This window comes from Bos indicus x Bos taurus, chromosome 5 (assembly GCF_003369695.1).
Source record: "Bos indicus x Bos taurus breed Angus x Brahman F1 hybrid chromosome 5, Bos_hybrid_MaternalHap_v2.0, whole genome shotgun sequence".
In the NCBI taxonomy this organism is placed as follows: Eukaryota; Metazoa; Chordata; class Mammalia; order Artiodactyla; family Bovidae; genus Bos; species Bos indicus x Bos taurus.
In genome coordinates this window covers 23,634-46,372 of record NC_040080.1, presented here as the reverse complement: position 1 = coordinate 46,372, position 22,739 = coordinate 23,634, and the positions used below count along the sequence as shown (strand labels likewise).

The 22,739-nt window shown below is 46.7% G+C and overlaps 1 protein-coding gene across 12 annotated transcripts; it reads left to right on the top strand.

The window, feature by feature from the left end:
• The first annotated feature begins 1,864 nt into the window (after positions 1–1,864).
• On the top strand, positions 1,865–20,627 carry RABL2B (RAB, member of RAS oncogene family like 2B). 12 transcript variants are annotated; one of them, XM_027540370.1, is made up of 10 exons: positions 1,871–2,144; positions 3,789–3,946; positions 11,552–11,620; positions 14,674–14,703; positions 15,835–15,914; positions 16,469–16,548; positions 18,535–18,631; positions 18,970–19,067; positions 19,419–19,502; positions 19,683–20,627. In XM_027540370.1, exons 2-10 carry the CDS (start codon positions 3,840–3,842, stop codon positions 19,770–19,772), a joined length of 735 nt encoding a protein of 244 aa, XP_027396171.1. In that variant the 5' UTR covers positions 1,871–2,144; positions 3,789–3,839; the 3' UTR covers positions 19,773–20,627. The 12 variants fall into 12 exon arrangements, 11 of the variants coding, with proteins under 11 accessions (XP_027396176.1, XP_027396171.1, XP_027396170.1 ...); XM_027540369.1 differs by having other exon boundaries at positions 18,520–18,631; positions 18,973–19,067; XM_027540367.1 differs by having other exon boundaries at positions 18,520–18,631.
• The last annotated feature ends 2,112 nt before the right edge of the window (positions 20,628–22,739 follow it).

Genomic DNA, 22,739 nt, shown 5'->3' with positions numbered 1-22,739 from the left:
TTTTGGTAATGTGTTTTTTAAACGTTTTAAATTATGAAAGTATGGTAACACATTTACAGGAGACTTGGAAAATACAGAACAAAGTTACACACAATTCTACTGTATATTAAAATTATTTTTTAAGTAGATAATTAGTTGGAGTTTCAATATCAAACTCTCAAAATTTAACAGAATGCATGGACAGAAAAGTAGAAGGATACAATAGACCTGAAAAGCACTATGAACCAATTCAACATAATTAAGATTTATAGGTCCAGTGGTAAGACTCCTTGCTTTCAATGCAGGGTGCCTGGGTTCAATCCTTGATCAGGGAACTAGATCCCACATGCCACAATTAAAAGTCCTTGCTGCAACTAAAGACCCCACATGTTGTATCTAAGACCTGATGCACCCAGACAGATAAATTTTCAGGCTTCCCAGGTGGTGCTGGTGGTAAAGAATCTGTCTACCAATGTAGGAGTTTGATCCTTGGGTCAGGAAGATCCCCTGGAGGAGGGCATGGCAACCCACTCCAATATCCTTGCCTGGAGAATCCCATGGACAGAGGAGCCTGCTGGACTACAGTCCATAGGGGTGCAAAGAGTTGGACGTGACTGAAGTGACTTAGCGTGCGTGCATACAACAGCAGGATACAAACTCTATTCAAGTTCCCAAAGACTATAAACCAGGAGACACTGGAACGTACAGGGACATAAAGTTGGGTGCAAAAATTTCATGGTCTAAAGGTATTGAAGTCATACAAAGTCTGTTCTATTATTATTGTGCAATTATGTTAGAAATTAATGTCAAAAGATATTTGAAAAGAAGCCACATATTTTCAAGTGCAAGGTGACATTTACCAAGAGAGATCTTTGACTCAGCCATTGAAAGTCTCAATAAAGTTAAAAGACTGAAAAAACACAGAGAGTGACTGCAGAGAAGAAAGCAGTTAAATGAGAAATATATACCAAAATGAGAAATTAATGTCAAAGATACTTTAAACACATGTATTTGGAAATTAAATGTCCACTGGCAGATGATGGGTGTATCTAAGATGCCATAACAAGGAAAATTAGAAAATATTTGTAACAGAATAAAAATGAAAAAAGAATTTATCAGAACTCCTTGCATGCAGCTGATGCTACTCAATGCAACTAAATACAATATGGAAGCTTGAATAAGATATGAAAACAAACAATAGACACTGGCATAAAATTTTGTGGAATTTGGACAAAATATGTACTTTTAGCCCATTAGACTGAGCCATCCTAGCATCTTTGGTCTATATGAATGCACTAGGGTTTCTGTCCTTTTGCTATAAAATTGAGACAAATGACTAGATAGAATTGCAACAAATTGGAGGGTTATGTTTGGAATGATTGGACTTGAAATAGGCTAGACCAGTGCACATGAGTATGTATAGGCTGATACATACTTAAGTAGGTATCAACAAATCGCTACAGTATATTTTTGAAAACAAAGATTATACATGTTTTTCTCACTACGCTCTCCTGTGGACTTAATGGTTTATTTCGACCGGATGACAACTAGCTATACTAATCATTGTTTTGATCTGTATCATTTATTTTGCCCATTTTATAAGATTGTCTCTTGCATTATCCATTGTATAATCAGTCCTCTATGTATATGAGATGCCATCTCTATACGGATATAGAGATTCTAGGGTTGTTCAGGGCTTTCCTGATAACTCAGTTGGTAAAGAGTCCTCCTGCAATGCAGGAGACTCCGGTTCTTAACCTCAGCCGCCTACCAGTGGCCAACGCCAGTCCCCCGCGCCGCGCCTCACGCCCCGCCCCCACGCCTCACGCCCCGCCCCACACCTCATGCCCCACCCCCCCGACTCAGGCCCCGCCCCGCGCCTCAGGCCCACTTCCCTAGACTCCGGACTCCCACTTTCCACTCACTCCCCGAGACGTAAAGCCGCCTGGATCCTGGCTCAGTCCCCAGGTGAAGCCCACCCAGACTCTGGCAGTTGGAAACCCCAGGCCGGCCTGATCCGGATGCTGGTTCACCGGCGGTTCTCCGGCCCGGCATCGCACGAGCCAGCCTCCCGGGGTCCTTCAGGCCTTCGGCCGGGCAGCCCTCCTGAAGTCCTTGAGCGGTTGCGTAGCAGCTGCGGGGACGCGGGCAGAGCTGGACGCCAAGTGAGGGGCGGTGGGCCTTGGGCTGACTGTCGGGGTCCGATAGTGGAAGGAATCCGGGACGGGCGGGTTCCGAGGGCGGCTAGGGGCCCTGAGGGCGGCTGGCCGTGGGCGGACAGACCTGCGGCGCCGCTAGTCTCCAGTCCTCGCTCGGGAACAGCCGAGATGACGAAACGGCGCGAGTGGCGGCCTCGCCTGTGGGAAGCGCCCCTTCAAGGCCGTCCTCGGGCCCGCAGCTGGACGGAGGGCCTTGGGGGGAAAGAACGGGACAGTGATTCTGGCAACGGTGGGAGGAGGGAGGCGAGGGCAGCCCATTCTGGCCAAGAGGTTGAGGTGCTCGAAAACTACTTGAGTGAAAGAGAGCTTATCCAGTGGGTCGCGAGAATATCGACAAGCATTGAAGGTCTTCGAGAATAGGTTTGGCTGCGTTTGGCTCCAGCTGCAGGGTGGAGGTGGAAGGGGCAGCCCCTTATTATGCTTATTAAGCATCTGCCACTTCCCAGTCACTGCTCTTGAGGCTGAGGGTGCCTCGGTGAACAAGGCTGACTCCCTCCCTACCTGAGCAGAAGCAATAGCATTGCGGTCAGGGAAACTCAGGGGTCCTGTTGGTATTTTCCACCCTTGTGTGCACCTCTGTCATAGCTCTTGCCACAGTAGAGTTTTCCTTCGTGTCTTGTGCAAGATCTGCCGGTATTTAAGGCTGAGTAAGTGTGGGCGCTGCAGCTGCATTGTTGCATCGTTGAGCTCAGAGTGTGGACTGTGGCACAGTCTCAGTAATGTTTGTGAAGTTATTAATATATTTGGGCGTGATGACATGAGGATAGTGGAATAGAGCTAGAGATTATATTACACTTCGGTGCTGGCGTTGGGTGTCTGGTGATGTACAGACAAGGGATGCGAAGAGTGAGTTTGGGGTGGGCGGGGCTTAGGTTTCACAGGTCATTTTTGCCTGTGTGCAGTGGTTTGCTAGTCAAACCCTGGTAGGCAATTGCATACTTGAGTCTGGCACTGAGGGGCTCGCGGTCTCTGTGGAGATGCAGATTTGGCATCATCAGCATTTAGGAGATCCTTGAAACTAGTAGAGGTTGAAATAACCCTAGAGAAGAGGGCCTAGAAATGCCAGGTTTGGGAAAGGGAAAAACAGCTACTGATTTCAGTAGGATGGAAAATGAGGTGGAGGTGAGAAGCATGAGGTAGAGGATCCGGAAGAGACGTCTTTGGCTGTGTGGTCTGTCATTCGCGATGATAATTCAGGCCCACACAATGTCTCAAATTGATTATGTGATGTAAACGTTGATTTTTGCCCCTGCTTCACAAGTGAGCAAATGTTTGTACATAAAACTTGTGAAACTTCAACATGGTTTTAGAATAGTCTCTCCAGGTGGGAGTGGGAGTTGTGGTCCTGAGCATAGCTGTAGTAAACAGATGACGCAGGGTAAACCACTCTAAGAAGATCTTGTTGGGGACAAGATTACAGTGCCATGGTTCAGCAAGTGCTAGCCAGGTTGGTAGTGAATAGAACAGAATAGTGTTTCCTGGGGCTCCTCTCTCATCAGGTCATTGTCTCCCCTGTCCAGGAAGAGGAAGGGAATTTGGTTGAGGGGACTTCTCATCTCTTTACCAACAGCCTCTTCTTGATCTTTGCAGTGACAAGATCCCCCTCCCCTGAGCTGATGCCCTTTCTACAGCCAGGAGCCAATGGCTAGGGACAAAGCCAAACCCTGTGAGCTGGACCAGGAGAAATACGATGCTGATGACAATGTGAAAATCATCTGCCTGGGAGACAGCGCTGTGGGCAAGTCCAAGTATGTTGGAGGATTAGGGGAGCAAAGCCAGGCCCAGAACAGATCTGGGTTCTTAGAGGCAGAACCTGTGCCTCTGTTCCTCCAGAAGCACAGAGGAGCATGGTTTCTGTGGGTGTGGTGAGGGAGCCCAGGTGTGGGGGAACAAGGGAGCCTTCCATCAGCAGCTGTGTGTGTCTGGGGAGGAGGGCTGGAGAGGGCTGAGTCAGAACTGAGAGAGGTGAGCTTTACCCTCTCTGCCAGGTGAGTCCTGGCAGACTGCTGGAGCAGTTCTGGTGAGGTGAGAGTTGAGGTTTTCCTGTGTGTCGTCTGTGGGCTGAGAGATTTCAAGGTGCACACAGTGGGAACGGGGAGAGGAAAGTGTGAAAAGTGTGACTAGCATAACCAGCAGCAGGTTGAAGAAAGGTGGTGAGGAAATGTTCTTGGAAGAACTGACTGAGAAGAGTGGATAGAAATGATGACTGACTGTAACCAGCATAAAGGTTGGCTCGATCACATGCAGCGCCTCTGTGCACAGGTGGGACTCCCCTGAGACTCTGAGCGAGGCTCTGCAGTGCAGCAGTCTGTCTCCACAGGTGTGAGCCTGCTTGTCAGTTTCTGGGGCTGTGGGGCACACATCCATTTCCGCCCCTGACCAGATACCTTGTTTAGTCTTATATCCTGCGAGCCCCAGTTCCACCTTGTTTTCCACTTTTATCTGTTATTAACATATCTTTGGAATCAGGGAGCTGTGAATAATTCCCTAGGGGCTTTGCTGGTTGGCACAGTGGAAACTTAACTTTTCTCAACCTCAACGCTGTTTATTTTAAAAGATGCCCTGGGAAAAGCAAAACAGGAACTTGTAGCAGGAGTCCTAAACTTAAGCCTTCATCTCAATGCCCAGACTTTAGGTGGAGCAGGGCTGTCACTGTAAAATGCCTAGGAAGAAACTCAAACTAACGATTTTCTCATCACAGGGCTCTGGCTGGAACTCTCGGTGCTGTGTTGAATAGAAGTGGCAAAAGCAGGCATCCTCTTATTTCTCACTTTGAGGTGAAGCTTTTAGTCTCTCACAACTGAGTGTGGTGCTAACTCTGGGGTTTTCATCAGTTCAGTTCACTTCAGTCACTCAGTCATGTCTGACTTTTTGCGACCCTACGGACTGCAGCACGCCAGGCTTCCCTGTCCATCACCAACTCCTGGAGCTTGCTCAGACTCATGGCCATTGAGTCGGTGATGCCGTCCAACCATCTCATCCTCTGTAGTCCCCTTCTCCTCCTGCCTTCAATCTTTCCCAGCATCAGGGTCTTTTCCAGTGAGTCAGTTCTTTGCATCAGGTGGCCAAAGTATTGGAGTTTCAGCTTCAGCATCCATCCTTCCAGTGAATATTCAGGACTGATTTCCTTTAGGATGGACTGGTTTGATCTTCTTGTAGTCCAAGGGACTCTCAAGAGTCTTCTCCAACACCATAGTTCAAAATCACCAATTCTTCGGCGTTCAGCTTTCTTTATGGTCCAACTAGCTTTGACCAGATGGACCTTTGTCAGCAAAGTAATGTCTCTCTGGTTTTTAACATGCTGTCTAGATTGGTCATAGCTTTTCTTCCAAGGAGCAAGCATCTCTTAATTTCATGGCTGCAGTCACCATCTGCAGTGATTTTGGAGCCCCCCAAAATAAAGTATCTTACTGTTTCCACTGTTTCCCCATCTATTTGCCATGAAGTGATGGGACCAGATGCCATGAAGTGACGGGACCGGATGCCATGATCTTAGTTTTCTGAATATTGAGCTTTAAGCCAACATTTTCACTCTCCTCTTTCATTTTCATCAAGAGGCTCTTTAGTTCCTCTTCACTTTCTGCCATAAGTGTGGTGTCATCTGCAGATCTGAGGTTATTGATATTTCTTCAGGCAGTCTTGATTCCAGCTTGTGCTTCATCCAGCCCAGCATTTCGCATGACGTAATCTGCATAGAAGTTAGATAATCAGGGTGACAGTATACAGCCTTGACGTACTCCTTTCCCAATTTGGAACCAGTCTGTTGTTCCATGTCTGGTTCTAACTATTGCTACTTGACCTGCATACAGGTTTCTCAGGAGACAGATCAGGTGGTCTGGTATTCCCATCTCTTTCAGAGTTTTCCACAGTTTATAGTGATCCACACAGTCAGAGGCTTTGGCATAGTCAATAAAGCAGAAATAGATGTTTTTCTGGAACTCTTTTGCTTTTTCAGTGATCCAGTAGATATTGACAATTTGATCTCTGGTTCCTCTGCCTTTTCTAAATCCAACTTGGACATCTATAAGTTCACGGTTCATGTACTGTTGAAACCTGGCTTGGAGAATTTTGACCATTACTTTGCTAGCATATGAGATGAGTGCAATCGTGCATTAGTGTGAACATTTTGGCATTGCTTCTCTTTGGGATTGGAATGAAAACTGACCTTTTCCAGTCCTGTGGCCACTGCTGAGTTTTCCAAATTTGCTTGCATATTGAGTGCAGCACTTTCACAGCAGCATCTTTCAGGATTTGAAATAGCTCACTGGAATTCCATCACCTCCGCTTGCTTTGTTTGTAGTGATGCTTCCTAAGGCCCATTGACATCACATTCCAGGATGTCTGGCTCTAGGTGAGTGATCACGCCATTGTGGTTATCTGGGTCGTGAAGATCTTTTTTGTGTAGTTCTTCTGTGTATTCTTGCCACCTCTTCTTAATATCTTCTGTTAGGTCCATACCAATTCTGTACTTTATTGTGCCCATCTTTGCATGAAATGTTCCCATGGTATCTCTAATTTTCTTGAAGGGATCTCTAGTCTTTCCCTTGGTTTCGTCTATTTCTTTGTATCGATCACTGAGGAACGCTTTCTTATCTCTCCTTGCTGTTCTTTAGAACTCTGTATTCAAATGGGCATATCCTTTTCTCCTTTGACTGTAGTTTCTCTTCATTTCTCAGCTATTTGAAAGGCTTCGTCAGACAACCATTTGCCTTTCTGCATTTCTTTTTCTTGGGGATGGTCTTGATCACTGCCTTCTGTACGATGTCACGGACCATCAGATCTAATCCCTTGAATCTATTTGTCACTTCCACTGTATAATTGTAAGGGATTTGACTTACATCATACCTGAATGGTCTAGTGGTTTTCCCTACTTTCTTCAATTTAAGTCTGGATTTGACAATAAGGAGTTCATGATCTGAGCCACAGTCAGCTACTGTATAGAGCTTCTCCATTTTTGGCTGCAAAGAATATAATCAATCTGATTTCGATATGACCATCTGGTGATGTCCATGTGTAGAGTCATCTTTTGTGTTTTTGGAAGAGGGTGTTTCCTAGGACCAGTGTGTTTTCTTGGCAAAACTCTGTTAGCCTTTGCCCTGCTTCATTTGTACTCCAAGGTCAAACTTGCCTGTTACTCCAGGTATCTCTTGACTTCCTACTTTGGCATTCCAGTCCCCTATGATGAAAAAGACTTCTTTTTTTTGGTGTTAGTTCTAGAAGGACTTGTAGGTCTTCACAGAGCCATTCAACTTCAGCTTTTTTGGCATTACTGGTCAGGGCATAGACTTGGATTACTGTGATAATGGTTTGCCTTGGAAACGAACAGAGATCTTTCTGTTGGTTTTGAGATTGCACCCAAGTACTGCATTTTGGACTTTTTTGTTGACTGTGATGGCTACGCCATTTCTTCTAAGGGATTTTGCCCACAGTAGTAGATATAATGGTCATCTGAGTTAAATTCGCCCATTCCAGTCCATTTTAGTTTGCTGATTCCTAGAATGTCTATGTTCGCTCTTGCCATCTCCTGTTTGGCCACTTCAGTTCACCTTGATTCATGGACCTAACATTCCAGGTTCCTGTGCAATATTGCTCTTTACAGCATTGGGGTTTTCATATGTGGCCTTTTATCCTAGAGGTGACTGCCTTCTCTTCTTAGTTTATAGAGTGTTTTTGTCATGATATGGTGTTTGGTTTTTGTCAGTTGCTTTGCTTGCATTTATTGAGATAAATATGTGGAATTTTCCCTTCATTCTATTTATATATGTTTGATTAATTTTCTTAAGTTGTACCACCTTTATATTGAGAATAAATCTCCCTTGGTGATGATATATAATCCCTTTAATATGGTTTGGTTTGCTAGTGGGTTGTGTTTTTTTGTGCTGTTCTGGGTCTTAGTTGCTGTGCATGGGCTTTCTCTGGTGCAGCGAGCAGGAGCTGCTCTAGTTGAGGTACACGGGCTTCTGCACGTGGCGGCTTCTCTTGTCACGTAGCATGGGTGCTGGGAGCGAGCTCCGCCCATGGCAAAGGTCATGAGGAAGGAGGCTTGGCATATGCAAAGGCGGGATCGAGCCTCAGGAGTTCCCCTGGAAATTCTCGAGCATCTACCCCCCAAACCAGAGTCTGCCTACTTTCTGCTTTGTGCTTTCACTTACACCTGTGACTTTACGGGGGGCTGTCCCCCACTACCTCTCTCTGAAAAAAGAGTTAGCTTACAGCTCCAGTTAATAATTCCTGGATGTGACAGTGTTTCAACCTACAAACTCCTTTGGAAGTCCTCTAGCCTGCCTGAATAGGTTTTTCCGGCCACATGTGATTGCTCAGAGCCTCCCAACTGTGAGAGGCATGAGATGTTCTAAACTGTCTAAATACAGATTCCTTTGAGCAGTTAAAAGATTGATTAGAAATTGTATTGGTGAAGGGATTTTCACTTGTTGGGCCAATGTTTGCTGCTAAGTTTCCATATCCCTTACCTGCTGTGTCCCTGGCAGTGTATTGATTAATATAATTGGTGTAAGTAGTAGCTTTAATGTTTGTAACCTGGGACCCTTGAGTTAATTCTTTTTCTTGTTATAGCCCACCACACCTTTGCTCTGTAGGAATGCAACTTTATCTAATGCTTTTGGAGGGTGGCTCCTGACCAATCTCCTTTAGAGAAAAATAAGTTTTCTGAAGAAAGGGTCTTAAAATGTTAACAGGCCTCCGGGCCAGAAGATGATGCAAATCACCTAAGCTGTTGCATATGATAAGTTTGCAGGAAGAAAGCCTGGCTTGCTGCATGACTCTACCCCTTCCCCCATTATCCTCTATGTATAACTTAAGGTATAAAAACTACTTTGGAAAATAAAGTGCGGGCCTTGTTCGCGGAAACTTGGTCTCCCCATGTCGTTCTTTCTCTCACCTTCTGGCTGAATTATTCAGCCTCTTTTCTCCACTCAATTTCCTCACTGAGCTATCCTTATTTCAGCCTCTTTTCTTCACTGAATTTTCCTACTGAGCTATCCTTATTCTATTACTCTTTATATCCTTAATTAACGTTTAATTAAACAATTGTTTCCTGATCCTCGCCGATGCCATCCCCGCTTCGAATTCCCTGGATCCACCGGGCATGGGGTCTAGAATGCAGGCTCATTGTGGTGCATGGCTTAGTTGTCCCACAGCACGTGGAGTCTTCCCGGACCAGGGATCAAACCTGTGTTCTCTGCATTGGCAGGTGGGTTCTGAACCACTGGACCACCAGGGAAGTCTGCTAGTGGATTTTGGGGGGATTTTTACAACTAAAGTCATGAGAAATATTGGCCTGTAGTTTTCTTTTCTAATAGTGTCATCTGGTCTTGGAATCAGGGTACCACTGGCCTCATAGAAAGAATTATAAAGTGTTCCCTCCTCAGTTTTGGGGAAAAGTTTGAGAAGAACTGGTGTTTGTTCATGAAATGGTTGGTAGAATTCACTAGGGAAGTAATTCAGTCCCGGACCTTTAGTTACAGGGAGTGTTTGAATGCTGATGTACTCTCCTTACTTGGTATAGGTCTACTCAGATTTTCTGTTGCATTTTGAACCTGGTAGTTTGTGTGTTTCTTGGAATTTGTGCACTTCCTCTAGGTTATCCAGCTTATTGGTATGCAGCAGTTCATGGTGTTCACTTGTAATTTTTTTGTTTCTATGAGACTGATGTTACTCTCCCAGCTTTCAGTTCTGGTTTTGATCATTTCTGTCCTCTCTCTTTTCTTGGTCTACCTAAAGGTTTGTTGATGTTGTTGATCTCTTCAAAGAACTAATTTCTGGTTACACTGATACTCTTGTCTTTCTCTTCAGTCTTCTGCGAATCTCCACTCTAATCTGTATGCTTTCTTTCCTTCTGCTAGCTTTGTGTTTAGCTTGGTCTTTCATATCTACTGCCTTTAAACGTACAGTTATGTTGTTGACTTAATTTGCACTGTTTGTGAATTTTCTGGTTTTCTTTCTGTTATTCTAGTTGCATTCCATTTTATTTGTAAAGATACTTTGTATAATCTCAGTCTTTTTATTGACACTTTTGTGGCCTAAGCTGAGTTCACTTGAGAAGAATCTGTGTTCTACTGTTGTTAGATAGAGTGTTCTGTATGCGTTGTATGCGTTTGTTGGGTCTGCTTGGTTTATAGTGTAGTTCAAGTCCTCTGTTTCATTGTTCTGTTCATTATGAAAGTGGGATGTTGAAATCTTAACGTGTTACTGTTCAACTGTTTATTTCTTCCTTTAGTTGTGTCAGTGTTGACTTCGTATATTTTGGAACAACTTTGTTGTTCTTTACATATATGTTTATAACTTTTCTATTTTCTTGACAGATTGAACTTTTCATTGGTATATAATGTCCTTCATCTCTCGTAACATTTGTCACTTAAAAGTGTGTTTTGTCTGGCTGAAGTATAGCCATCCCAATTCTCTCTTGAATACTGTTTGCATGGAATATCTTTTATCATCCTTTTGTTTTTCAGCCTCTTTTTGACCTTGTATCTAAAGCAAGTGTCTTACAGTTAGCACATACTTGGTACATATTTTTAAATATACTCTGCCAGTCTCTCACTTTTAATTGGAGAGTTTTATCTATTCCCATTTACAACGACAGTAATTAAAGTTATTACTGATAAAGAAGAATTTACTTCTGCCATTTAACTATTTGTTTTTTATGTCTCCTGTTTTATTTCTCAGTTACTCCATTACACTTTTTTTAAGTTGATTTTTGGTAGTATACTGTTTTGAGTCTCTTTCTTTCATATATAATTTTTTAAATTTTGTATTAATAGTTACCTTGAAGATTATAATTAATATCTAACATTTATAACAGCATATTTGAATATCAATTTAACTATAATACCATACAAACACTCTGTCCCTTCCCTTTATATTGTTTTGGCACATATGACATCTTTATACATTAATTGTTCAATAACATAGATTTATAACTATAATTTTATGTATTTGTCTTTTAAATCTTATAGGAGAAAAAAGGGGAGTTATAAACCGAGAGTATGAGAGAGCTGTTTTTATATTTGCCTCTGTGGCTGCCTTTACTGAAGACCTTTATTTCTTTATGTGGCTTCAAATTACTGTTTAATCCTTTCATTTCAACCTGGAGGGCTCATTGTACTGTTTCTTCTAGGACAGATTTACTGCTTATGAGCCACGTCAACTTATATTTATCTGGGAGTTGTCCCAATTTTGTCTTCATTCTGGAAGGATAGTTTGCTGTGCATAGAATTCTTTGTTGACAGTTTTTTTCCCCCTCGGGACTTCAGTTATGTTTCCACTGCCTTCTGATCTCAATGGCATCTGATGAGAAATTGGCTGTTTATTTTATTGAGGATTTTGTCTTTCAGTTCCTACAATTTGCCTGTGATGTGGAACAGTGTGAGTTTATCCTGCCTGGAGTTTGTTCAGCTTCCCAGGTGTGTGTATTCATGTCTTGCATCAGGTTTGGGAAGTTTTTAGCCATTATTACTTCAAATAACCTCTCTGCCGCCTCCTGTCTTCTATCTGTGATGCCTGTGTCAGGATGATTAATGCTGTCTGTGGATCCTTAGGCACTGGTCATTTTCACTTGCTTTTCTTTCTGCTTCTCAGACTAGATGATTTTGGTGCCTTAACTTCAAGTTTGCTGAAGATAAACTGTTTTTTGCTTTCTCAAGTGGTGTTGAAACCCTCTAGTGAGTTTTTCACCTAAATTATTGTACTTTTCAGTTCCAGAATATCTGTTTCTTTTCATATTTCCTGTCTCTTTATTAATACTCTCATTCTGTTTATGTGTTGCTTTCTAATTTCCTTTAGTTCATTGTCCATGGTTTCCCTTAGCTTTTTGAGCATATTTAAGATAATTGATCTAACATCTTTGACTAGTCAAGTATCTGGATTTCTTCAGGTATTATTTCTGTCAAATTCTTTTTTATCATGTGAATAGGCTATACCTTCCTGTTTGTATGCTTTGTAATTTTCTGGTTTAGAATTAGACATTCTGAGTATTTTACTCTGAAGACTTTGTTTGTGTTAGTCACTCAGTCATGTCCAACTCTTTGCAACCCCATGGACTGTAGCCCTCCAGGCTCTTCTGTCTGTGGGATTCTCCAGGCAAGAATACTGGAGTGGGTTGCCATTTCCTTCTCCAGTGGTGACTTTGGAACTCAGATATTCCCATTCCTTGGATATGGCTGATTTCTGCTTGTTTAGGGCTGGAGTGTCTACTTGTAACTTTTCCATACTTTTTACAAAGTGTTTATTCTTTCTTGTGTGTGGTCATTGATATTTCTATTCCATTATCTGTGGTCAGACAGTGACCTGATAAAAATTTCCTTAAATATTTGGCTCCAAAATGGAAAAGATAAAACGGGATAGTCCTATCCTGTTAAATTTCCAGTAGTTGCAGGGGAAGCCTCTGAAGCCTGAGAGAGCTCAGACCTGGCTCCTTGGGGATCTACCAGCTGATCACAACACGCAAGACAGACTTTCTGAGGACAGCGTCTCCACTGCTAGCCAGACACGCGGAGCACCAGTCACTGCACGGCTTCGGTGGGCCTGCGGGGTGTGGAGCTGCTGCTGGTCTGTGCGTGGTCTTCTGCACAAGGCCAGCGCTCTCCTTTCATCCAGCACGCTCCTGGCTGTTGAGTCCAGTCAGATACCAGAGCTCTGAAATGGTTGATTCTGGTCATTTTTCCAGTTACCAGTTGAGGGAGTGACGCCTTGAACTTCCTACCCCACCGCTTTGTGTAGTGTCCTCCAGGTTCATTTTCTTCCTGCACAGGTATTCAGTTGTCTCCACACCGTTTACTGGTAAAGCTCCCCTCTGTGTGTGTGCGTGTGCTCAGTCGTCATGTCCGACTCTGCAACTCCATGGCCTGTAGCTCACCAGGCTCTTCTGTCCGTGGAATTATCCAGACAGGAACACTGGAGTGGGTTGCCATTTCCTTCTCCAAAAACAATCCTTCGACCCGCTGAATTGCAGTAATGCTTTTGTTCTAAATCCGTTGACCATGCACATGGCTGTACATATTTTAAGAGTGTGTTTGTTGTCTGTCTGTCTTCCCCAGTAGAATGTAAGCTTCACAAAGACAGGAATTTCCATCTGTTTTGTTCAGTGTTATATCCTGGTGCCTAGCCTAGCATCCAGCATATGGCAGGCACTCAGTAATATTTTTTTACTTTTTTGTACTAAACTGTATCTGTCAGTTCTGTTGAAGAGCAGTTATGAAAAATTATCATTTTTATGATATTAGATACAGTACTGCAGAGAATATTTTATGCCTATCATCTTGGGCACAAATTCTATTTAGAGCTGGGGTGAAACTGCCCAGTTTTAGCATTAGGTCAAATTTTGAGTTATCCCGTTTTCTCTCCAAAGTAGTATGATAGATTCTCACTCCTACTGCACAGTATAGGAATTTCTGTTGCTTCACGAAGTCCCTAACTTTGTGACTGTCATGTGACTTTTTCAATTTTGTTACTCTAATGGATGAGTGTGCTACTTCATCTTATTTAATTTGCATAAAATCATTAAAAGATGGAGCATCTTTTCATCTGTTTGTTAGCTGTTCATCTGAGTTGCCTATTCATATTCTCAGGACCAGGTTGTATGTGTGTTCTCTTAGGTATCAGAGCTGTTCATGATTTCTGTATACTGATTCTTCGTCAGTGGTTGGCATTGCACGTGTCTTCTCCCAGTCCGTGAGGGGATTTGTTTGTTTGTTTTTTCTTTAACTTTTCATTTTGAAATAACAGATTTACAGTATGTTGCAAAGAGAATACAGAGAGGGCCTGTGTATCCTTTACCTACTGTCTCCATTGGTTAGCTCTTAAATAACCAGAGTACAAGATCAAGTGCAGGAAATCAGCATTTGTTCAATGCCTGTGTATAATTCCGTGTCATTTCATCACATGTAGATCTGTGTAGCATCACTGGAGTCGAGATACCCAGCTATGCCAGCACAGTGGAGGCCGCGGCTGCGCGTGTAGCCGCACCCACCCCACTTCACCCTCTACTAGCCCCGCCTGCCTCCACTAACATACTCCATCTCTGTAGTGACCCCATCTTGGCAACATTGTGTAAAAGGAGTTGGCCTTTTTCACTCAGCGTAATACCCTTATGATCCATTTAAATTGGGTTGGGGTAGATCAGTAATTTGTTCCTTTTCATTGCTGGGTGGTCGTCCCTGGTGTAGATGTACCACCATTTGTTATTCCCTAAACTGCGGTCCCTGCTCACAGGAAAAGCACCTGTGGGTGCTGGTCAGTGTTACAGCCAAAGGGTGTCAAGAACTTAGCCCCAGTCAGGAAGAGGGTGGATGGGTGGTCCCTGGGCATTGTCCTTGAAAGGGAGCTTGTAGCTGAGGAAGGAACTGGGGGGAGCCACAGCTGGCTTCCAAGGGTCCCACCCCTGGGTGGTGCAGCAGTGCGAGGAGGAGGCAGGAGTGCTGAGGGATGCGGCTGACCACCTTGCACGTTCTCCCTACAGACTCATGGAGAGGTTCCTCATGGATGGATTGTATCCTTCAAGTTTGCAATGCTCCCATGCCAACTCAGCCCCCTACGCCCCTGCCCCTGCTTTGCTCTAGGGGTCCAGGGAGGGGCAGGTGAGCGAGTGCAGACGTTCATTCATGCTGGTCTCTCACCAGCTGACCTACATGGCGTGCTGCAGTATACTCTGAAGTTCACTTACATCTGGATTTGCTTTATATCAGGAAGGCAGTGCAATGGCTAACCGTACCTCGTCCGATGCCTGCACTGACACCCCACCTCCTCCTCAGTAGCTCTGGCAGTGGCTAAGTCACTTGACATTTCTGACCTCAGAGCTTGAGCTCTCTACAATTTAAAAATTCTCTGGTGTGAATCAACTTTCTGAAGAAGGATCTGCCAGCCCCACCCTCCTTTCCTGAACTGTTGTTACTATGCAAGTTTGGAATGAGACAACTGAGATGATTTGTAAAAATCGTCCCAAGCGAGTCCATTGAGAACCATGGGTAAGAAGAGCCCTGGCGCCCCCTCCTCCCTGCCCCGGGCCTCAGCCTCCCAAGGCAGAGTCCAAGTGTATCTTACTTCACCTTCTCCTGAGTTCTATATGCTCACCCACCTGTGTTGTCCCAACTCTGATGGTTAAACCACACAGCTTCTTGCAACTTCAGAAAGTCGTGTTCCCCATGCTTTCTGATAGGGTTTCATACACAGACAAACTGCCGCTCATCAGCAGCTTGTCAGCTGGCTGGCTTAAGGAGGGGGCTTGTTTCCCCTGGAGCTGTTGTGTTGCTTCTTAAGGCTGGGTTTGCTCTCTGCCTGCAAGAGCCCCATCCATAGTGAGCTGGGGCATCCACAGTGGCATTTGCCAACTACGTGATGCCGCTTCGGACAGCTGCTCTGTAAGAGTCCATTGCGTGTATTCCCATGTACTCAGGTGGCCAGGACACAATCCCAGCCTCTCCTGCCCCTCACTTTTCATGGAGATTGTGCCTGTGATGTTTGAGGTTGAGGTTGGTCCTCTGTCTGCAACACTCACTCAATTTAAAATCTGAATAACTTTCTAAAAAAGGAGAGCGAGCCTCCATTCCGTCACACCAGCAACCACCCCTAGCACCTTTCTTGCGTCTCTTTTTATTCATTGTTTTCCTTAACCTAAATGCAGTCAGCCCCAGCAGCTGTCCACATACGCCTTGACCCTGTACAAGCACACGGCCACGGTAGACGGCAAGACCGTCCTTGTGGGTGAGCAGTGCAGCGCTGAGCCGCCCCAGCTCTCCAGAGGGAGAGTCGGGAGGGGAGAGTCAGGCGGCGGAACCGAGGGCCTAGGCTCAGATGAGGGGCGGGAGGCGCAAGGGGAGGCGCAAAGAAGCACACAGGTTCTCCTCAGTTCTCTTCAGTCAGGAAAATAACAGGTGTTGCCTGAGTGTTGTCTTCCACAAAGGTTTGGCTTTTGGTGGGATTACAGCCTTTCCCTTGGCCAGGCCACACATCTGGCCTCTGTGCTGAGCACTCATGGGAATTGGGTTTAGTTTTGACCTTGGAGGGCCCTGTGTCTTACTGGGTGGGGGAGGGCGGGCTCTGAGCCTGCCCCTCATGGGGTCTCCTGTCTGCGTTCTCCTTCTTCCTGGCCCCCGCCTCCCTCGGCCGCCCCGATGCACCGCTGAGCGCATCACATGCGGACTACACACCTGTGAGCGGAGCGCTCGCCCGCCCTCCCCGCCACCGCGGAGATGCTCCGTGTTCGGGCCCTGCGCCTCTCCACCCCCTCGGGCAGTCAGAGCTATGTTCTGTTGCAGACTTTTGGGACACAGCAGGCCAAGAGCGGTTCCAGAGCATGCACGCCTCCTACTACCACAAGGCCCACGCCTGCATCATGGTATGCAGCCTGCTGGGAGGCAGAGGCGTGGGCAGGCCTGGCTGAGGGGTGAAAGGGTGAGGGAGGTGCGGGCAGGCCTGGCTGAGGGGTGAAGGGGTGAGGGAGGCGCGGGCAGGCCTGGCTGAGGGGTGAAGGGGTGAGGGAGGCGCGGGCAGGCCTGGCTGAGGGGTGAAGGGATGAGGGAGGCACGGGCAGGCCTGGATGAGGGGTGAAGGGATGAGGGCCTGAGCCCTCCTCACCAGGGCTGGGTTCCGGGGGAAGGATCAGGGCAGGCTTCAGACTGCAGAGGTTCTGGGTGAGAGCCTGCCTGGGCCAGCGTCTCGTCAGGGGTGAGGGTGAAGGGGTGTGTGGAGGCCCTTCCACCAGGAGGAGCAGGTTCAGGGCTTCATGATGGGCAGCTCCCTGCCCGGCAGTTGTCTCAGTCAGACAGCCGCTCCGGGGCCCCTGTCCTGCCCTTGTGCTTAGGGTACAAAGTCTCTTCACTTTTTCAAGAATTTAATGCTAATACCTATACAGGGGGCCTTCCCTGGTGGCTCAGTGGTAGTGCAAGAGACGCAGGCTTGATCCCTGGGTCGGAAAGGTTCCCTGGAGAAGGAAATGGCAACCTAATCCAGTGTTTTTGCTTGGGAAGTCCTATGGACAGAGGCTCCTGGTGGGCTACAGTCCATGGGGCGGCAAAGGAGTCAGACATGATTTCCTGACTAAACAGCAATGGGCTGTGCAGGGACAGAAGGAGAGGAGCGGGCGGGGGAGGCGGCCGGGGTGGGCTGGGGCCCGCAGGCGTGGCCTCTGGCCTGGGACGCGCGCCTGTCAGCCCCGTGGCCCTCTTCTGTCCTGCCAGCCTGCCTGCGTGCCTGTGTCTGCCCGTGCCTCTCACAGCCCCAGCTTGCTGGGGGGGGCCTTGGCCACGTGGGGACCTGATCGCCCTGGAGGGAGGTGGGGTTCTGCAAAGGCTGTGCTGCTCCGCCTAACCAGCGCCTCCTCAGCTCAAAACAAGGAAAGGAGGCTCAGGAAACTCGACCGGGGCCAAAGCTCTGACGGCGATGATGGCAGGAGTGAAGCAGATCCCCAAGGTTTCACGACAAGCATATTTTAGAAGACGTCTTTTTTGGGAATTCAATAAAACATGGTCATTTATTGAAGTTGGGCCTGGGGGTGCCACATGAGAGCCTCTCAGCAGGCCTGCTGCTGCCTCAGGCAGCCAGCTGCTGGCTGGAGCCCGCCGCTCTGCGGGGGGAGCCCTGGCCCCAGGCACGGCTGCTCCCAAGAAGTAAGACCTGCTGCCCCAGCAGGGTACAGGGCTGTCTCTCTCTCGACCCACGGCTGTGCTGGGGCAGTTTGGACCTGCGAGTCCGTTCTGGGAGATGGCTTGGTGGCAAGCAGCTGACCTTTTGGGGAGCTCCTCTGAGGAGCTGGAAGGATCCTTGTAGCGGCCACTTGAAGCATCTTAGGACTTCTGGCCTGCTCGCCCTTAGAGCTATCAGTGTTCATGCTTCTTGCTGGTAATTTTAAATAAGTAAACAGTATAAATTATAAACAGTTCATAAAATGGTAAGCTGAAAAATAATAAAAGTTACTTCGTAAAAGTTTAAAATATAAAATTAAAAGTTTATAATTAAAGGTAAAACAGCTGAAAGCGTACTCTGCAGACATTGAAGACGATCGTAAAGGGGCTTTAAAGACAGGTAGGCAGTGATTAGACTAAGAAAACAAAAAACGTTCACTATTCACAGACTTATCAATGGTACAATAAGTAAAATGGTACCCGTGGTTAAAATAGGGAAGTCAGGTGGCAGAATGAAGGCTCTTGAGGGATTCTCTGAGAAGCGTGGGCAAGGCTTGTGGTGAGAGGGGCTGCGTGCGGAGCAGCCTTTGGGCTGAGCTCCCAGGCCCGTCTTGCTGGCTCGTGCCTGTCGCCTGGGGGATATACAGACGGCGACGCGCCTGGGCTTCTTTCCTCTGCTGATTCAGGTGTTCGATGTGCAGAGGAAAATCACGTACAGGAACCTCAGCACCTGGTATGCAGAGCTGCGGGAGTTCAGGCCGGAGATTCCGTGCATTGTGGTGGCCAATAAGATCGATGGTGAGGCCACCCCTACACCTGGGTGCCAGCAATTCGTGGGGGAACCCACCACCACACGTTTCGTCGTCCTTTCCTGGGCCATCAAACCACCAGTGATCTGTTCCTCCCAAAATAGATCCCTTGGCTGCCTGCCATCACTCCCCTTCCAGTAATATCCACGTGAGCCAACCTGCCTCCTTGAGACACAGGTCCCAGTTGAATGAGCTCTTTATATGACATGTCTGCTGAGTGTCCCTGCTTGTCCCACTTCCTGGAATGGGGACCTCCAGTGACCCACCCTTCAAGACTCCCTCCTTTTCCCTTGGTAGACAGGCCAATGTCCTACCTTCTCTCTACAGCAGACATGAAGATGACCCAAAAAAGTTTCAATTTTGCCAGGAAGTTCTCCTTGCCCCTGTACTTTGTCTCAGCTGCTGATGGTACCAACGTTGTGAAGGTAACAGGAGACTGCAGAGACGGTCTGGTGAGGTGGGGAAGGCCTGATGTTTCCGGGGATGTGGTGGAGAGAAGGGCTGGCTGCAGGGCTGTTGGTGAGGACGGCATTGCTGGGGGCCCAGGTAGTGACAGGAAGGGGTCGTTGTGAGTGTCGACAGAAGGGGAGGTGATGGTTTGGGTCTGGTGAAGAAAAGGCATATTGACCAGCACGGGGTCAGGGGACGGGGAAAAGGTGCTGACCTCAGGGTGGAGTGTCGTGTGGACGCATGATGATGATGGGCCAGTGGGTGCAGGGCAGGCAGAGCCCCGGCCAGTGGTGCCCAAAGCCTCGTTTCCCCTCCCACTGCCCCAGCTCTTCAGTGATGCGATCCGACTAGCTGTGTCTTACAAACAGAACTCCCGGGACTTCATGGATGAGGTGTTGCAGGAGCTCGAGGTAGGTCCGGCGCAAATGTCAGGTGGCATCGAGAGAACGGCCTCTCTCCGTAAGGGTGCAGAGCTAGCCCCGCAGACCTGGCTTGGCAGGCAGCACATGCTCGTGGGCGTGGCCCCTGGAGGTGTCAGAGCCTCACCTGGGCACACGCAAGGCCAGGCCTCACCCGCCGCTTGTTCACAGAACATCGACTTGAAGCGGGAGGAGGAGGAGGAGGAGGAGATGCTGGACAAGGAGCAGCCGGGCCGCCAGCAGAGCCCGTCTCCCTCGTGAGCACAGGAGGACTCTCCACGGCCCACCTCCCTCGGCAGCGCTTCAGCTCTCAGGGGAGGCACTCTCCCAGGCCGTCCCTGCCACACCGCCTACAAACTCAGCTGCCCCATTGGCACCCCCACCCTGACTTCCGTGCCCCGGGAAAGCTGACCCTTCAGTACACGCCAGTAACAGGCGTAAGGCCCATAGCAGACCCTGAAGCCAAATGAGGGACGGACCCTACAGGGCATATGGGGCAGTTAAGAGAATGGGAATATTCTCTGTGTCTCATCAAGGATATTTAGGGGTCTCCCCCGCCCCCTCCCCGAGAGCTGATGTCAGGGCCTATTCATTGCCTTTCCACCAAGAGGACGATTTCTAATTCCTGACTTTTCTCCTGTTTAGGCTCCCAACTAAACCAGTCATTTTAAGAATGATTTTGAGCAGAGAGCTGTTTGTTCCTTAAGTTTTTCTAGAGCTCTTCTGGATACGGCCAGTACTTTGATGAACAGCGAGGCCAAGATCACAGGCCCAAGTTTGCTGTTAACATCAAGAAAAAGCAGGTGACTGGTCTGGCCGCAGACTAATACACAGACATCACTGCTGTGAGCATCACGGTCAGTACAGCCACACACAAGGCATGCATGATAAGCAATTGACTTTAGGAAGCTTCTTTTAAAATCCGTATTTCATTTTTCTGGGGACTGATGTGGGCTCTGAGCCTCCTTGGGTGGCGAGGGCTGCTGAGAACCGACCTGCCACCTTTTCCATTTATCTCCAGGGCTTGTCGCTCACTAGAATGCTTTTATGATCATCTTGTACATCATTTCCATTAAAATTTTTTTTACAATAAAGATTGAATTACATAAACACTGAGTTGATGTGCCTGCTTTGTGGGTATGGATTTTTTTTTTTTTTTTTTTAAGCAAAAAGTCACAAAAGAATGGGTGGACCAACAGCTGCGTTAAATGGGGGGAGATGGCCGTGATTGTCAAGCAGGGGTGACCAGGTTAACTTCGCTTATTGTCACAGAGATCATTTCAGTGGAATTTAGGGTTTTAAAAAATAGGTATTTGGGAATCAAGAACAAACATTTTTACCCTTTAAATTATTGATGCTTACAGTTTCAATTTAAGAAATGTAACCTGAATTCAGTGTTACCCTGGTGAGATAGGCTTTTAAAAACAAGAGCAACAACAAAAAACCTTTATTATAAATGAATAATGTGTTTAGAAAATAATTGCTTCGTTGAGATATGATTCAAATACCATAAAAGTCACCATGAGTATTGGGCTTGCATAGCCATTTTGCATCAGTTCTCATAGAAGCAAAGCCCAGAAGACAACACATCTTGGTTAGCTGAGTTACTGGGGCCATTCTCTGTCTCTGCTAGGGGCCGGCTTCAGCCTGCCTCTCCCTAAGGGAGCTCTGGAGGGCAGACGGTCCCGCATGGGTGATCCCACTTTGAGACCAGGAGGATTTTTGTGCCACTTAGCAAAGCGTGTGAAGAGGAAGATGTGGAAGGGATGACGTGTAGTGTCTAGCTCACAGTGGCTCCGGCTTTAGCAAGGGCAGGTCTCTGGGGAAAAGGCAGCTATGAGTTCAGCACTCAAAGCAGGTAGGGGAAAAGTGTTCAGGTGGGGTGTCAGCAACATCCATGGCCACATAGCCCTACATTGCTCAGATCCACCTGCTTCTGAAAGGTCATTTCATTATGGCACACAGGAACACCACCCTTGAATCTTCTTTAATATGTTCCTGAGGTGAAACTTAGATAACAAAGTTATCCATGGTAAAGTACACAAGGCTGTGCCCTTTAGAACAGTTACATTGATGGGCAACCGCCACTTCTCTCTAGTTCTAGAACCTTTTCATCACTGAAGTAAAATGCCTTCCTCATTAAGTAGTTTCTCTCCAATATTCCCTCCCTTCAGCCCCTTGCAGATACGGGTCTACATTCTGTCTCTATGGATTTTATCTATTCTGGATCTTTTATATAAATGGAATAAAACATGATGTGACCTTTTGTATCTGTCTTATCCTTCACTCCTTTTTATGGTGGAATAATGTTCCAGTGTGTTTATAACAAAGGTGGTTTGTCCATTCATACGTTGATGGACATTTGTGACGTCCATCTTTCAGCTATTGTGTATAATGCTGCTATGAACATGCTTATACATGCGCATGTATGCTCACTGGTGCTTCTATGAGCAGTTGTCAATTCTTTTGCTGTCAGAGACTGTTGAGGCTGCTGTAACAAAATACCATTGACTGTGTGGCTTGTTCAGTCGCTCAGTCATGTCTGACTTTGTGACCCCATGGACTGCAGCACGCCAGGCCTCCCTGTCCATCACCAACTCCCAGAGTTTACTCAAACTCCTGTCCATTGAGTTGGTGATGCCATCCAACCATCTCACCCTCTGTCATCCCCTTCTTCTCTTGCCCTCAATCTTTCCCAGCATCAGGGTCTTTTCCAATGAGTCAGTTCTTTGCATCAGCTGGCCAAAGTACTGGAGTTTCAGCTTCAGCATCAGCCCTTCCAATGAATATTCAGGACTAATTTCCTTTAGGATGGACTGGTTGGATCTCCTTGCTGTCCAAGGGACTCTCAAGAGTCTTCTCCAACACCACAGTTCAAAAGCATCAGTTCTTCGGCGCTCAGCTTTCTTTATGGTCCACCTCTCACATCCATATATGACCACCGGAAAAACCATAGCCTTGACGAGATGGACCTTTGTTGGCAAAGTAATGTCTCTGATTTTTAATATCTAGGTTGTCATAACTGTCATGCTGTCTAGGTTGGTCATAACTGTTCTTCCAAGGAGTAAGTGTCTTTTAATTTCATGGCTGCAGTAAGTATGGAGCCCCCCAAAATAAAGTCAGCCACTGTTTCCACTGTTTCTCCATCTATTTGCCATGAAGTGATGGGACCAGATGCCATGATCTTAGTTGTCTGAATGTTGAGTTTTAAGCCAACTTTTTCACTCT

Coding starts and splice junctions, on each gene's coding strand:
- RABL2B (XM_027540367.1), top strand. CDS start 3,840: ATGGCTAGGGACAAAGCCAAACCCTGTGAGCTGGACCAGGAGAAATAC. Junction 16,549..18,519: donor AGGCCCACGCCTGCATCATG/GTATGCAGCCTG, acceptor CTGCTGATTCAG/GTGTTCGATGTGCAGAGGAA. Junction 19,503..19,682: donor AGGTGTTGCAGGAGCTCGAG/GTAGGTCCGGCG, acceptor GCTTGTTCACAG/AACATCGACTTGAAGCGGGA.